At 47.0% G+C, this 17,233-nt stretch overlaps 1 protein-coding gene across 3 annotated transcripts in view; it reads left to right on the forward strand.

Moving 5' to 3' along the window:
- Positions 1 to 17,233, forward strand: part of cdh23 (cadherin related 23) — a 178,854-nt gene that overhangs the window by 74,923 nt on the left and 86,698 nt on the right. For all 3 annotated transcript variants that reach the window (XM_023963384.1, XM_023963386.1, XM_023963385.1), the window contains exon 9: positions 3,838 to 3,916. In XM_023963384.1, coding sequence (XP_023819152.1) covers positions 3,838 to 3,916 — 79 coding nt within the window. The remainder of the gene's footprint in view (positions 1 to 3,837; positions 3,917 to 17,233) is intronic.

Consider the following 17,233-nt stretch of genomic DNA (forward strand, 5'->3'; position numbering starts at 1 on the left):
AGTAGCTTTTGAAAAAACTGACACCTTAAAAAACAATTCTATAAAATACTTTACTGTATGAGGACAGACACAATATTACACAATAAAAAAACGCAAATAACAAAGTGACAACATAACGGTCACCATCTCTGGGCTATTTTGTAAGATCAATTTAATCAGCATCACATCTTCAGTTTATAAAAAGTCCTCATCAGTAAAGAGCGTAACACTGGAATGACGGGACGTTTCCTTTCTCACACCTGCAGCTCTGCAGGTGAGGCAGCTGTAATTACTGCGGGAGATTTACCGTCCTGCCGCAGGGATGGAGGCCCCCTTAAAGGTCAAAGTGGATTTGGGACGTATGTCTTTTATGGGGACTAAGTCACACCGTCAGCTAAGCAGTGTGGTCTCAACAAGGCTTTAGGCTCATCCTCTGCAAAGCAGTCATGTTATGGATATTTAGTACACTACATTATCTCCTAATATGCAATTATGCACACTCACCTTAAGTCACCTTCCACCTGGAGACCCAAGTAGATGCTGGTTTGACTTCATGATTCCAGTTTAGACCAGGAGGACAAAGACGTTCATAGATCAGTTTGTCGGCAGGTGGATTATCAGAAAGGGGCGGAGCAGGGAGCTTGTAGCTCCGCCCAGCATCTTTTCTATGTCACAAATGCGATCTTTTTCAAACTGTGTTTTGTTATCTGCTCCTGATTCACAACGGTTTGAAAAAAATATCCAAAATTCAGTTTTAATCTTAATTTTCTTAATATTTGTTAGAAACACCAAAAACCCATCAGAGTGGGTCTTAAATGTGAGCCAACGATGAGTTTGAGTTTGGGGGGAGCTGCTGCTCATCAGCTTTTTCCAACAAACCTCCATGTTGGAGTGAAACATTCAGTGACGCTTGGCAGCAGATGTCAGGGATTCCGATCAACTCTTGTGAAGTTCTACAGAAATATCCACATCTTATATTTTGCATCACGGTTTTCCTCCTGAGTGCTGGAAAAATGTGCTCACTCACATCCACCACCTCATATTTCACGCTGAGAAACAACATCTCGAGCAGAAAATCTGCCGCTGTGGAGTACACATGTGAGCAGCAGCAGCAATCCGGGGCAGGCTGCGTGCACGTTTCCCCCGAACATCTCTGGTGTTCATGTGTGAAAATGGCTTCTTTCATTGCACGTCTCACTCAGACGAGCCCCACGACTCACTCCACCACTTGCTTATCCCTCGTCCCCAGCCTGTCCGTGCTGTAGTAGAAATGTCAAGTGCTGCATTTGCATGCATATTAACGGGGCATGACGGAGCCCACGCCCAGTGTCTCCCCCAACTCTCTGATTCATCAACTGTCAGCAGGAAGGTCACAGCGGGGGGGTGGACGGAGAAAAAGATGGAGTGAACCGATGAAAGAAGTTAAATGATGGTTAAAAAAAGAAAAGTAGAGCGACATGAGGATAAATGGCAGTCAAGAACATCTCATTCCTGCCTCCAGCAGTAGGGGGCAGTGTTGACTCCTCTGGACCAATCAGTGTGAAATTTGTTCCTGACCCTTTGTGACCCGATAGCAGGCGCTGCAGCAATGCAGTCCGATAGCATGTTTGTGGTTTTCATAATGCTGCGTTTGCTTTATTACTCCAGTGCATCTACAAGGAATTTGGCTGCGGTGTCTTGTGCTCTGGGGTAAACAGCAAGGTAGTAAAGGGGTAAAGCAAAAAAGGATAAGTAATTTAAAAAAAAACAATACGAAGATAGATGTAAGGATAAATACACGTAACTAATTAAAAGTCAGCAGTAGTTCTGGTGTGACGGAAACCAGGGTTCAATTCCCGGGGGGTGGGGGTGGGGGTGGGGGTGGGGGGTGAACAAGTAAGCAATTGAATTGGTGAGCAGATAAAACCACCCAGTGAGGGTCCTTGGGCAAGACCCTTAACACTACTGCTTACCAGCATGACTGTGCATGAATGATCCTGGTGATGGTCAGAGGGACCGGCATCCACGATCTACCATCACATAGTATAAATTCAGAGTGAATGAATAATGGACACATTGTAAGCGCTCTGAGCGTCTGAAAAAGCGCAGACAAATCTAATCCATTATTATTATTATTGATACGGTTCTCGTGTTTCTGTTCCGTGCTCTGTGATTGGTCAGGAGGTCATCAGAGTGACGGCTCAGGGGAAGAATCTGACTTTGTGGCGAGTGGTTTTGGCGCACATTGTCCTAAAACGCCGCCCTGACGGTAGAAGGCTGAAAAGGTAGCGTCCGGGACGAAAGAGGTCGTTTGCGATTCTGCCAGCCCGTTTCCTGACCCATGACCGGTACCGGTCCTGGATGGAGGGAAGGGTGGAACCGATAATCCTCTCAGCAGATCTGATGGTTCTCTGATGACTCTCTGACCGGCTGCAGACGTGCAGTGACAGGAGGAGCGTCCGCCTCACTGCAGGCTGACGACATTCACACTGAGGTTAGGAGACTGGGCTTCCTGTCACGAGTCCTCTCTCCGTCCTTTTTCCCAGAGCCCGGTTTGTTTCTTTCTGACCGTCTTCCTCTCGGTCTTGAGCCAATTAACCTGTCGTCCTGAGAAAAGTTTGTGAAAGAAATCAAAACATTTTGTTTCCCAGATATGCTATGAATCTCTGCCTGAAGTGACATTAATCCCCTTCTAGAACAAACACACAATTTGGCTGTCAAATCAATGCGAAGGAGAGAGGAGGAAAATGGATAGAAAGGATGAAAAGTGGGAGAAGGGAGTTGGAAAGATGAGTTGTGTAGATGTGTGGCTGTGTGACGGGGGGGGGGCATCGTTGATGGGTGACTGAACATACTCTGCTTGAGAATACTGTTCATGTTACTTTAGCACGATTTCCCTCACTTTTCCCGCCACTCTCTTTCCCCGTATTTTATTTTCCCCTGTGTGTGTGTGTGTGTGTGTGTGTGTAGGTGTGTGCGTCTGTGTGAATTTGTCTCTTTAAAAGGCTTGTAATTGATTCAGCTGTAATTGGTCAATGACAGGAGATGCTTTGGCAGAAATGGAGCATAAACACGTCTTAGACACAATTTGCAGGATCAATGGGAGGCAGCCGCTTGGCTGTGAACGAGAGGACGAAGGAGGGAGGGAGGGAGGGAGGGAGGAAGGAAGGGAGGAGAGAGGGAGAGGAGGCAGGAAGGAGGGCTTTCAATCTCTCCCCGCAGCGCCGAGGTTTTTAGGCATCACTCCTGTGTCAGACTGAGGCACGAGGGCTGAGAAAGCACAACAGATCAAAGACTTTTCAAACCACTTTCTTTCTTTTTCTTCCTTTTTTCTCTTCTTCCATTTCTATTTTGCCGTCACGCTGCTCTATTGTCAAAATGTAAAGTCATCGACGCAGCAGGAAAGCTTTGAGACACACAAGGGGAAAATAAACATCAACAAAGTTCGAGTATTTGTAAAGATAAACCGGTTTGACAGTATATACGTATGTGTGTGGGGTTTATTAGAAAAAAAACCGTCTGAGACACAAATGCTCCGTTTTTCTTTGTATTTTCAACCGTCAAATTAAAAACCGGCGTGATGTTCTGATGTGGTCTGCACATGGACGCATCAGAATGGAGCAGAGCAGGCCCTTGCAGGTTCTTCGTCACAAATACGATAATTTTAAAACTGCGTTTCTTTTCGTCTGCTCCTGATTCACAGCGATTTGAATAAAGAAGTACTCAGAAATGCAATTTGAAACCCTTTATTTCTGTCCTCCATCACGATGAAAAGTGCCACAAGAACATGTTGAAAACACAATTTTCATCAGAGTGTCTTTGAGAAAAACAGACTAAGACTGAAATGTAAGACTGGACTCTCCATGCTGTCCTCTGCAGGGCTACCAAGTGCGGAACATAACGGCGCATGACCAGGACCTGGGCGCTCCACGGGGAATCGGCTACACCATCATCTCAGGTCTGACTCTCATCATCAATTTAGCATTCTCAGCTCAGAGGAGGGGATCGATCACCTCTTATCATAATTTTGCAGCAATAATAGACAAGTGTCATCAAGTCCAACAGTCAATAACGGCTGCAAGGCGAGCTGAATTGGAAAGCAGACGAAGCTGGAAGCTGGAAGCAATAATCAGTGTTCAGACGAGCAGCAGATAGATCTGTTTCTGTTTGCATTTCTGTGGAAAACAGGATCTGGATTTGTCAAAAAGCATCTTATTTGGCAGAAAAAGGATTCTAGAGTTTCCCCGCTCCAACTTGAATAACTGATTTTAAGTCAAGTTCTTTATTTTTGTTCCTTTTTTGTCTTTATTTTTGAAACTTTAAACTGTTGAAATGAAAAACGGATTTCTTAAAAAAATCCTCCCATAATCCATGAGGTGACTGCAGACGCGTCTGAGTCTAACTTCACAATAAGACAAAAATGTTCAGCATTCAGTCTACAGTTCAGGCTGCTTTAGACGTTATTTTGAAAACGCCAAAATGTCGGTGACCGATTTTCTGTGCAGTGATGAAAGTGAGAAGTGGGATGATCAGAAGGGGCTCGGCTTAACGACTCAACATAAATACACATTTTATGGACAAACTTCTAAAAATGATAACACAATAGGTAAAACCAGTCTAAGAAAAAGCAAAAAAAATCTGCTTTGACGGCACATTTACTGCTCTGTGTGACTCACCTGCATTTAGACTGAAGAACACCTGAGAGACGAACAACATCCATCATGAAGATAACTGGTTTAAGACCCCCCTCTGATGAATGGAACTGTAATGTTGTAATGGAATAAAGAAAAACGCACGGCAAATTAAGCAAAACGTTTCTGCAATCAGATCAGTTTTGCTCCATCTGGCTTCATAAATAGAAATCAGTTTCCCAAAACAGTCGGCCCAAATGCAATAAAGGATGAAAGGATGCTGGGAGACTCGACAACGAAGAATTTTCAACATGGCTGTGGATTTCAGCAGTCTGTTGGTTTGAAACCCTGTTTGGACATTGAGGCCGTGTCACACAGTCTCTACGAATATTTTGATAAGAATTGATCAAAACATTTGAATGACCCCCCCCCCCCCCCCCCACACACACACACACACACACACACACATGCTCAAAAACTCACTGAAATTCACAGCCAAAAGGAATTACGGACAAATGAAAGCCCCCCCCCTCAGAAAAATGACATCATGGCGAGCAACACCGTCTAAGAAATAAATGGGGCAAAAATCGCTGATGTAGCCAAAAGATATAAACATCGAAATCTACCAACAAAACCAAAACACACGTGTCTGAAATTATTATGGGATGGCCATTAGACCTACGCCTTGGCAGCCGTTTTGTGGGAGACTTGGCCATTTTCACGGTTTTCCCAAAAATAGGTATACGCCAAGTATAAGTATACGCCAAAAATGGGAAGAGGAAACTTTTGTTTGAGTCGGAGGTTTCGTTGAACGTTGACCTCCAGGTGAGGCCACCATCTTGCATTAAAAAAAATCAATTTAAAACCGCCTTTAGTACCAGCTACAAATGAAAACTCGTCCTCTGGATATTCATCAATCGTTTCTTAACTTATCGAGAAGCTACTAAATGTTAAAATGAGTTGTAGATTTTGAGGGGCGTGTGCATGGCTACCTTCCAAAAGGGGCGTTTTCCTGTTACTCCCACATTCTTTGTGAAGTTTTAATCCCAGGACTTTAGGCTGGGGCTGAAGGAAATGATATCATTTAGCATATTAACCTATTAGGACTGTGGGTGGTGTTAGTAAACTCTGCTAAGGAAATCAAAAGGTTTTCTGAAACGCACTTAGTTGTGTTTGTCATTCCCAGGCAGCCTAAACATAAAACGGTTGCTATGGAGATAAACCCAACATATAGGTTTTAAAAGAAAAGCAGGAAGGGGCCGTGGTCGTCTTCATGAGGAACACTTAAAGTGAAACCTGAGAGCCGTGGAAGCTGATGGCATCTCTTTACCGCGTCCTCACAGCGTCACACCTGACACCTGTGCGTCTCACTGACAGTCACTGGGATCCTGCTTCAAACATGGAGACCGTCGTCTCCATGACTGCAGCTCCATGACATCGGCTCAAGTGTCACGTGTAAAACAAACGTGTTCTGGCTTACCGCTCTTTTTGATTGTTGTTGAAGGAAGAATGAGCAGAAGTCTGTCAGCTTTTTGCAAAAACACCTTTTTCCATTTTTAGCTATTTTTTGCCAACTCCAAGCTCCTGTCCTGCAGTTGTGCATGTATTTGGACCCCCCCCCCCAAAAAATACATTTCTGTCTGATCTGTGCAATGAATATGTACAGCTTTCCTCTGTTAAAGCCTCTCTGATCCAGGAATGGTCAGTCAGGGTGGGGGGACAGAAATGTCCTCAGAATGGTCATCTGGCTGAAAAAATTAATGGAACCCAGGAATCTGGGGGGGGGGGGGGGGGGGGGGGGGCAAGAGATATTCATTGCTCTGTCATCTGCAGAGTCCCGATGTGACCTCAACACCTAAGAAAGAACGTTTGACCCTGTGTGCGTGCCGGCATGCCAGCATCAACCGAGTGATGAATTATTTGTGCGTCTTAATCCACGTGCGTCCTTGATTGTTTAAACCCCCCAGGACGGAGCGCTCGCCGTCCGGCCTGAACCCTAAAGCCGCCGTTCCTGTTCGGCGCTCACACCTACTCAGTCTTACTTACAGCCGCCTGCCACACGCTGTCTTGTTGTGCGATGTGTTTACTGCAAAGTTGGATGGCTAAGCGAAGCTCCCGAGGAGACGGACATTAAAAATGCATTAATTATGTGCAGCATCGTATTCCCAGTCAAGGTAAAATGTAGAGTTATTGCAGAGCTGCAGCTTGATCAAATCATTAGAAGTTTGGCTGACACAGAGACAGAGTGATGCATCTGTATGCACGCTTTCTATCTGTTTGAACACGGATAATCACGCGTGTTCCTCTGTCTGCACCGGCCCCGCCCGGCGTTCCTCTGCAGTCAGATCATTTTGGGGGGCGGGCTTGTTTGCAGATCTAACTGCGACTCTGCATGGTGCCCCTCTTGCTTTCTGGCTCCTCGCCCTGAGTGTCCTCGGAGAGCGGCGCTCACTCCGGCGGGACTCGTCTCATTACTTCAGTAATTAAGATAAACGAGGCTTTAATTGCAGCTGTGATCCAAACGGATGATTATGAGACTCAAGAAGAGGATTTCCTCTGCCTCCTCTAATCTGGGGTGGATCTGGGACGTGATGTGAACAGGAGATAGCGTCCCAACAACCAATGTTTATGATTTGTTATGAAGGAGCTTATTTGGGGGAGGGGGGGGGGGTGTTTGATCTGTCTCTTATTGGACCCCTGACCCCCTGGTTTAATTATAGAGACTTTAACCAGAACCCGTGACTGAGCTCCAGGGTCCGGAGCAAATGAGATTGTGCTTTTAGTTGTTAAAGTCCAATCGACAAAGAAAACCCGTCATTGATTATGGAAAGTCCTTTAAAAACACGCTGGAGGCCGACTGAAGGAAACGCTCACTCTGTCACCTTTTAGGCCAATTTATCCAATAATGACAGAAGGTCTCATGTCACCTCATTAAACATGTCTGTACAACTTCAGCGCTGATTCAAGATCTTTTCAAATCACACTTTAAATTCATAACAACTCTCACCTAAAATGTTTTCACACCGGCACTGAACAGTGACTCTGTTTCACGTCACATTAGTGGTTTAATGATTCAAACTAAAATGTCTGTACTATCTGGGAGCAAAACGTTTGCTTCAATAGCAGAAGACGCTCTTACAGAAGCCGTGAACAGCCTACCTTTGCCGTTCATCGTCCTTTTCCCATACTAACGATGATTACCTTCTTTTTGGCCCGTTTTCTCATGATAAAGACATCTACTATGTTGTCACAAGAAAAAACCTGTTTTCCTATGATAATGTGATGATAGAGACCGTTATTGAAAGAAAACTGGACAATAAAGCATGGTAGGCCATTCGCAGCTTCCGTAGGTTTAAAGGAAATTTGACTGGTACCTCACACCTGAGGTCGACGCCGACCAAAGCCGTGCAACAGCCTCCCTGTCCATTCTGAATGGAAAAAGAGGAAACGTCTTGAAGAACAAACTAAATCCCGTCGACTGATTTGAACAGAATTTCCATGGATGACTGAGAATCTGGACACGACCTCAGGAAAGCCAGAACAGATTCAAACCAGGGACCCCGCTGTCTGCCAAATGACCATTTCTGGAGACTTTTTTTTAGTACTTACCAGAAAAGGTGTTGAGTTAATAGTTCCGTGTTTCTGTGTTGTTTGCTCATGTGACTCCTCTGGTTGGTTTGTGACAGACATGCGTTGAGTTTTTGATCTCTGACCTGCAGCTTCAGCTGTGGAAAGGCCCTGAACTTCAGTCCAGAGGAGGATCAGGGGTCAGTCTCTCTGACACAAGCATCCTCATTTTGGTTTCTGTCGATGGTTTAGTTGGGGCAATTCCAAGCATCTGACATGGGTTTTTGGATGATTCCACGTTAAGTAAAGGTTCCTGACAACAAGTCTGCCTCCTACGAGGCTCATTCACAACCACCGTTCATGTCATGACAGATGGCTCCTAACTACTCTAAAGGGTCACTGCTGCTAGATGAAGGAGGAACTGTCTTCAAAAAGAACTGTGAAAATAGGGGAATATCTGCAAACATAATCTGGATAAAAGCATCGCCTTTTTTAGTCATCGTTATTTTTTCACTTCTTTTGGAGAGAAGGGATCCTCCGTTCTCTCCGAGAGAGTTTAATCCGATAAAATCTGGTTTAAAGTTTGAGCAGCTCCTCCACTCCGCTGTAAGAAGAGTCTAAGTAGATTAAGAGTCTGTACAGAAACTGGCAGAATAAAGGGCCGTCCCTTGAGCATCCATGTTTTGTTGATCTGTTTGCAGAGGTTTGTCTCTGTTGCTCAGCTAATCCCATCAGACGCTCCTTCCTTCTTTAGGCTTCTTTACCCTCAGAAGCTCTTAACCTCATTACTGCTTTATCTACTGCTTAAAAACTACTGTAAAAGAGGTGATTTATCAGCAAAAAAACATTACTTTCCCGTATGACCCAGCGACTTTTGAGCTTGGCCTGTGATTCCAGATGAAGAATCCCTTTCAGGTAGTGGAACGGCTCGGCCACAGGCCTTCTCTCACCCCAACTGCCAGTGTTAGAGAAGACGCTTGAGTTCAGTGTTGTCAGAGGTGTGACTTGCACTCTCTTCGGGACTCCCTGTAAGAAGGTCAGACAGACGTGGCGACGCCATTTCCCGCCTGGACGGAGTGATAAGTAGTAAAGGCGATTATTCCTCTCGTCTGCCTCCCCTCACATATCTTTATCCTTCAGCACGCTACAGTCTGATGCTCCGATGCCACGCTCTCGCTGCCTAACCGGTATCAGCAGCCATGCTGTAATATGAAAAGGTCTAATACCTGTAATTCTATTGGAGACTCCTATTGTGGCTGCTGTATCGGTGAGATTCCTCTGCGTTTTCAATTAGACGCTCCGAGGCTCTGTGCTGCCCGCTGCCTCTGTGTGGAATCTCTGGGTGAAAGGTAGATGGTCTCTGGATCACTGATCGCTACACAGACCAGTCTTCTTGTTTACTGGAGTCTAGCAGTGGAGTCCGGTCTCAGTCAGCACCGGGCCTCACGCCGAGGATGTATGGTGGCCTTATCGGCCGCTCCTCTGTTATCCACTTCTTCATAAACACACTAAAACCACCAGAACAGATCTGAAAATGGAGACACAAAAACTTATATCAAACCTATTTTGACTTTGTTCTCTTCAGCCTTTTTATTAGTATTGTCTTTTTCTATAAAGTAACATTTTTTTCTATCTCAACTGCACAGAATTCCATCTTTTTGTAATAAAGCTATAACTTTATAATTATAACTATATAAGTTAAAGTAACTTTTTGAACAGATTTGTTGAACCTTTACTATAAATGTTCCTGTTTTGTCTTTGGTTTAAAAACTTTTTCTTAACTTTGCACAATTAGAAAAACTGCTGAGGATTTATTTTTGTTTAAAGGAGTGAATGTACGTAATAAACATGATTTCAATTCTTCATAAACATTTAAATTGAGCAGCTTTGGTCGAAGTGCATGGAAACACAAACGTCGGCTCGTGGTCATTTCTGATGTTAATGCAGAGACGATTTATTATTTTATTTTAACTGAATAACTTTCTTACGTTGGGCTGAAGTTGCTTTAAAGTAAATTTCCTTTAAATCTTAGTGAAGTCACCTCTCCTACTTTAAATACAGAATTCCTTTGAACAAACTCTAATCAGGGAGAAAAAAAACACAACAAAGAAAAAGCAGCAAAACCTTTGGTTTAATACTAAAGACCTTCTTCATTCACTGCAGAAGATTTTTACCAACAAAAGCCTTTGCAGACATTTGTTCTCTGCATTGTTCAACTTTTGATTAATTTTGATATATTTTGTTCAGTTCAATTAGACAAAATAATTGTAAACACAAAACATAACACACCAAAACATTTTTGTGTTGATGAAACGGGCCCCTAAACCTGAATAATGAACCTGTTGTACACTTTTTTGTTCTTCACTCAAACCACATTTACTTTTGAAAAGGGGTGTCAGGTAAAACAGAACCATAAAGCTCTAGTGTTTCTACTTCTACTGTTGGTTCCAGACCCCTCAACCCCCCCCCCCCACACACACACACACACACACACAGACCACCAAGCTTCAGTCTGCTTCACAGTCGGCTTCAGCTCTAAAGTTTGCGTCTTTTTTCAAGCAGACGTGTCGTTTTTTCCTGACAGACCATAAATGAACTTGCATTGTGAAATATTTTGTCTTTAAAGCATCTAGCTGCAGATGAGGGGTTTCCTAAGCGTGTTGTCCAGCTCCATGTCTGAGCAGAGAAGGAGTCGTCTTTCATCTGCCGTCCGTCATGGCCTTACAGTATTTGTCCTTGAAGATTTTGAAAGAAAAACTTTGATGGAAGTAGTTTTTATTATTCATGAAATGCAGCCTGTTGCCAGTAGTGAGGGCCCTTCAGGGCTCACAGAATACAGACAAAAACCCACATGTGCTCTCAACGCTGTCACACGCGTGTGTCTCGGCACACGCATTCATTCACATGTTGGTGCGGCTGCAGAGATGGATTCTTCTGAGAGTGGCATTTTGGAACAATAAATAAAATGTTTCCGTTAAAATGCCTGCAGGCAGCATCTTCAGAAGTGACACTAATTTGTGTACATTTCAGAGAAAACATGCTATATTTTAGCTTCTGGCCTCTGAGCTCTGGCTGCATTCCGTGTCTTAGTCTGGTTCAGCATTCTTAAGAACTTCTCACAAACTGTCAGGTTTTTGTGTGTGTGTGTGTGGGTGGGGGGGGGGTACTTGAATGGCTCTTGATCTTCTGAAAAGCTTTGGCTCTGCCTTGAATAAACAGGACATACTGTAAAAACACAAATTTGTCTGGAAAAAACTCATCAACTACGTCAATAAGTCTATTGAAACTCCTGAAGTGCAGCTGCATCTTCATGTCCGTGCCGGGTGCAGCTCCCATGACTGTTCCAATGATTGTCTCCAGTAGGTTAGACTACTGTAACGGCCTGCTCACCGGCCTCTCCAAACGAGCTGTAAGACAGCTTCAGTACATCCAGAATGCTGCTGCTCGAGTCCTGACCAGAACCAGGAAGTATGATCACATTAGTCCTGTGCTCAGGTCTCTGCACTGGCTCCCTGTACCTCAAAGAATAGACTTCAAAGCAGCTCTGCTTGTGTACAAGTCTCTCCATGGCCGAGCACCAAAGTACATCTCTGACATGTTAGTGCCATATGAACCATCTCGTACTCTGAGGACCTCAGGGGCCGGCCTCCTGTTGATGCCCAGAGTCAGAACTAAACAAGGGGAATCAGCGTTTCAATATTCTGCAGCTAAAATCTGGAACAGCCTCCCTGAAGTCGTGAGACAGGCCTCTTCTGTGTTCATGTTCAAATCTAGACTTAAAACATTTCTGTTTAGCCGTGTATATGACTGAAAGGTCCTATCTGCACTTTTCTTTCCTTTCCTTCATTTATTTTTAAATCAATTTTCAATTATTATTTATTTCTTTTTTTTCTTTTTTCTTTTCTTTTAAAGTAAATTTAATGTTGATTATTTCTATGATGTATTGTGATTTTAATGCATTTTTCTGTTTTGTGAAGCACCTTGAATTACTTTGTGTACGAATTGTGCTATACAAATAAACTTGCCTTGCCTTGCCTTGCCTTGCCTTACCATGACTGTTCCCATGGCTGCTCCCATGGCTGTTCCCATGGCTGTTCCCATGGCTGTTCCAATGACTGTTCCAATGGCTGTTCCAATGGCTGTTCCAATGACTGTTCCAATGGCTGTTCCCATGACTGTTCCCATGACTGTTCCCATGGCTGCTCCCATGGCTGTTCCCATGGCTGCTCCCATGGCTGTTCCCATGACTGTTCCCATGGCTGCTCCCATGGCTGTTCCCATGGCTGTTCCCATGGCTGTTCCCATGGCTGTTCCCATGGCTGTTCCAATGACTGTTCCAATGGCTGTTCCCATGACTGTTCCCATGACTGTTCCCATGGCTGCTCCCATGGCTGTTCCCATGGCTGCTCCCATGGCTGTTCCCATGACTGTTCCCATGGCTGCTCCCATGGCTGTTCCCATGGCTGTTCCCATGGCTGTTCCAATGACTGTTCCAATGGCTGTTCCAATGGCTGTTCCAATGGCTGTTCCCATGGCTGTTCCCATGGCTGCTCCCATGGCTGTTCCCATGGCTGTCCCCATGGCTGTTCCAATGACTGTTCCCATGGCTGTCCCCATGGCTGTTCCAATGACTGTTCTCATGGCTGTTCCAATGACTGTTCCAATGGCTGCTCCCATGGCTGCTCCCATGGCTGTTCCCATGGCTGTTCCCATGGATGTTCCAATGGCTGCTCCCATGACTGCTCTCATGGCTGCTCCCATTGCTGCTCCTATGGCTGCTCCCATGACTGTTCCCATGGCTGCTCCCATGGCTGTTCCCATGGCTGCTCCCATGGCTGTTCCCATGACTGTTCCCATGGCTGCTCCCATGGCTGTTCCCATGGCTGTTCCCATGGCTGTTCCAATGACTGTTCCAATGGCTGTTCCAATGGCTGTTCCAATGGCTGTTCCCATGGCTGTTCCCATGGCTGCTCCCATGGCTGTTCCCATGGCTGTCCCCATGGCTGTTCCAATGACTGTTCTCATGGCTGTTCCAATGACTGTTCCAATGGCTGCTCCCATGGCTGCTCCCATGGCTGTTCCCATGGCTGTTCCCATGGATGTTCCAATGGCTGCTCCCATGACTGCTCTCATGGCTGCTCCCATGACTGCTCTCATGGCTGCTCCCATTGCTGCTCCTATGGCTGCTCCCATGGCTGTTCCCATGACTGCTCCCATGGCTGCTCCCATGGCGGCTCCCATGGCTGTTCCCATGGCTGTTCCCATGACTGCTCCCATGGCTGTTCCCATGAATGTTCCGATGGCTGCTCCCATGACTGTTCCCATGACTATTCCCATGGCTGCTCCCATGGCTGCTCCCATGGTTGTTCCAATGAATGTTCCATGACTGTTCCCATGGCTGTTCCAATGACTTTGCCATGACTGTTCCCTTGACTGTTCCAATGGCTGTTCCAATGGCTGTTCCAATGGCTGTTCCAATGGCTGGTCCCATGGCTGCTCCCATGGCTGTTCCCATGGCTGTCCCCATGGCTGTTCCAATGACTGTTCTCATGGCTGTTCCAATGACTGTTCCAATGGCTGCTCCCATGGCTGCTCCCATGGATGTTCCAATGGCTGCTCCCATGACTGCTCTCATGGCTGCTCCCATTGCTGCTCCTATGGCTGCTCCCATGGCTGTTCCCATGACTGTTCCCATGGCTGCTCCCATGGCTGCTCCCATGGCTGTTCCCATGGCTGTTCCCATGGCTGTTCCCATGGCTGTTCCCATGGCTGCTCCCATGGCTGTTCCCATGAATGTTCCGATGGCTGCTCCCATGACTGTTCCCATGACTATTCCCATGGCTGCTCCCATGGCTGCTCCCATGGTTGTTCCAATGAATGTTCCATGACTGTTCCCATGGCTGTTCCAATGACTTTGCCATGACTGTTCCCATGACTGTTACCATGACTGTTCCAATGACTGTTCCTATGACTGTTCCTATGACTGTTCCCATGGCTGTTCCAGTGACTGCTCCAACTGCTGCTCCAATCGCTGTTCCCATGACTGTTCCAATGACTTTGCCATGACTGTTACCATGACTGTTACCATGACTGTTACCATGACTGTTCCCATGACTGTTCCCATGACTGTTTCCATGGCTGCTCCCATGGCTGCTCCCATGGCTGTTCACATGGCTGTTCCAATGACTGTTCCAATGGCTGCTCCCATGGCTGCTCCCAAGGCTGTTCCCATTGCTGTCCCCATGGCTGTTCCAATGACTGTTCTCATGGCTGTTCCCATGACTGTTCCAATGGCTGTTCCCATGGCTGCTCCCATGGCTGCTCCCATGGCTGCTCCCATGGCTGTTCCCATGGCTGTTCCCATGTATGCTCCCATGACTGTTCCCATGGCTGTTCCAATGGCTGTTCCCATGGCTGTTCCAATGGTTGCTCCCATGGCTGCTCCCATGGCTGCTCCCATGGCTGCTCCCATGGCTGTTCCCATGACTGTTCCATGACTGTTCCCATGACTGTTCCCATGACTGTTCATATGGATGATCCAATGGCTGCTCCCATGGCTGCTCCCATGGCTGTGCCCATGGCTGTTCCCATGACTGTTCCATGACTGTTCCAATGGCTGCTCCCATGGCTGTTCCAATGACTGTTCCTATGACTGTTCCTATGACTGTTCCCATGGCTGTTCCAGTGACTGCTCCAACTGCTGCTCCAATCGCTGTTTCCATGACTGTTCCAATGACTTTGCCATGACTGTTACCATGACTGTTACCATGACTGTTACCATGACTGTTCCCATGACTGTTCCCATGACTGTTTCCATGGCTGCTCCCATGGCTGCTCCCATGGCTGTTCACATGGCTGTTCCAATGACTGTTCCAATGGCTGCTCCCATGGCTGCTCCCAAGGCTGTTCCCATTGCTGTCCCCATGGCTGTTCCAATGACTGTTCTCATGGCTGTTCCCATGACTGTTCCAATGGCTGTTCCCATGGCTGCTCCCATGGCTGTTCCCATGGCTGTTCCCATGGCTGTTCCCATCTCTGTTCCCATGTATGCTCCCATGACTGTTCCCATGGCTGTTCCAATGGCTGTTCCCATGGCTGCTCCCAAGGCTGTTCCCATGGCTGTTCATATGGATGATCCAATGGCTGCTCCCATGGCTGCTCCCATGGCTGTGCCCATGGCTGTTCCCATGACTGTTCCATAACTGTTCCAATGGCTGCTCCCATGGCTGTTCCCATGGCTGTTCTCATGACTGTTTCCATGGCTGTTCCCATGGCTGCTCCTATGGTTGCTCCCATGGCTGTTCCAACGACTGTTCCCATGACTGTTCCCATGGCTATTCCCATGGCTGCTCCCATGGCTGTTCCCATGACTGTTCCCATGGCTGCTCCCATGGCTGTTCCCATGACTGTTCCCATGGCTGCTCCCATGGCTGTTCCCATGACTGTTCCCATGGCTGTTCCCATGGCTGCTCCCATGGCTGCTCCCATGGCTGTTCCCATGGCTGTTCCCATGACTGTTCCTATGGCTGTTCCCATGACTGTTCCCATGACTGTTCCCATGACTGTTCCCATGTCTGCTCCCATGTCTGCTCCCATGGCTGTTCCCATGGCTGTTCCCATGGCTATTCCCATGACTGCTCCCATGGCTGTTCCCATGAATGTTCCCATGACTATTCCCATGGCTGCTCCCATAGTTGTTCCAATGAATGTTCCATGACTGTTCCAATGACTGTTCCAATGACTGTTCCTATGACTGTTCCTATGACTGTTCCCATGGCTGTTCTAGTGACTTGCCATGACTGTTCCCATGACTGTTCCAATGACTTTGCCATGACTGTTCCCATGACTGTTCCCATGACTGTTACCATGACTGTTCCAATGACTGTTCCCATGACTGTTCCTATGACTGTTCCCATGGCTGTTCCAGTGACTGCTCCAAATGCTGCTCCAATCGCTGTTCCCATGACTGTTCCAATGACTTTGCCATGACTGTTACCATGACTGTTACCATGACTGTTCCCATGGCTGTTCCCATGGCTGCTCCCATGGCGGCTCCCATGGCTGTTCCCATGGCTGTTCCAATGACTGTTCCAATGGCTGCTCCCATGGCTGCTCCCAAGGCTGTTCCCATTGCTGTCCCCATGGCTGTTCCCATGACTGTTCCAATGGCTGCTCCCATGGCTGCTCCCATGGCTGTTCCCATGGCTGTTCCCATGGCTGTTCCCATGTATGCTCCCATGACTGTTCCCATGGCTGTTCCAATGGCTGTTCCCATGGCTGTTCCAATGGCTGCTCCCATGGCTGCTCCCATGGCTGTTCCCATGGCTGTTCCCATGACTGTTCCCATGACTGTTCCCATGACTGTTCCCATGGCTGCTCCTATGGTTGCTCCCATGGCTGTTCCAACGACTGTTCCCATGACTGTTCCCATGGCTGCTCCCATTGCTGTTCCCATGACTGTTCCCATGGCTGTTCCCAAGGCTGTTCCCATTGCTGTCCCCATGGCTGTTCCAATGACTGTTCTCATGGCTGTTCCCATGACTGTTCCAATGGCTGCTTCCATGGCTGCTTCCATGGCTGTTCCCATGGCTGTTCCCATGTATGCTCCCATGACTGTTCCCATGGCTGTTCCAATGGCTGTTCCCATGGCTGTTCCAATGGTTTTCCCCATGGCTGCTCCCATGGCTGTTCCCATGACTGTTCCATGACTGTTCCCATGACTGTTCCCATGACTGTTCATATGGATGATCCAATGGCTGCTCCCATGGCTGCTCCCATGGCTGTGCCCATGGCTGTTCCCATGACTGTTCCATGACTGTTCCAATGGCTGCTCCCATGGCTGTTCCCATGGCTGTTCTCATGACTGTTTCCATGGCTGTTCCCATGGCTGCTCCTATGGTTGCTCCCATGGCTGTTCCAACGACTGTTCCCATGGCTGCTCCCATGGCTGCTCCCATGGCTGTTCCCATGACTGTTCCCATGGCTGCTCCCATGGCTGTTCCCATGACTGTTCCCATGGCTGTTCCAATGGCTGTTCCCATGGCTGTTCCAATGGCTGCTCCCATGGCTGTTCCCAT

This window comes from Oryzias latipes, chromosome 15 (genome assembly GCF_002234675.1).
Source record: "Oryzias latipes chromosome 15, ASM223467v1".
Classification (NCBI taxonomy): Eukaryota; Metazoa; Chordata; class Actinopteri; order Beloniformes; family Adrianichthyidae; genus Oryzias; species Oryzias latipes.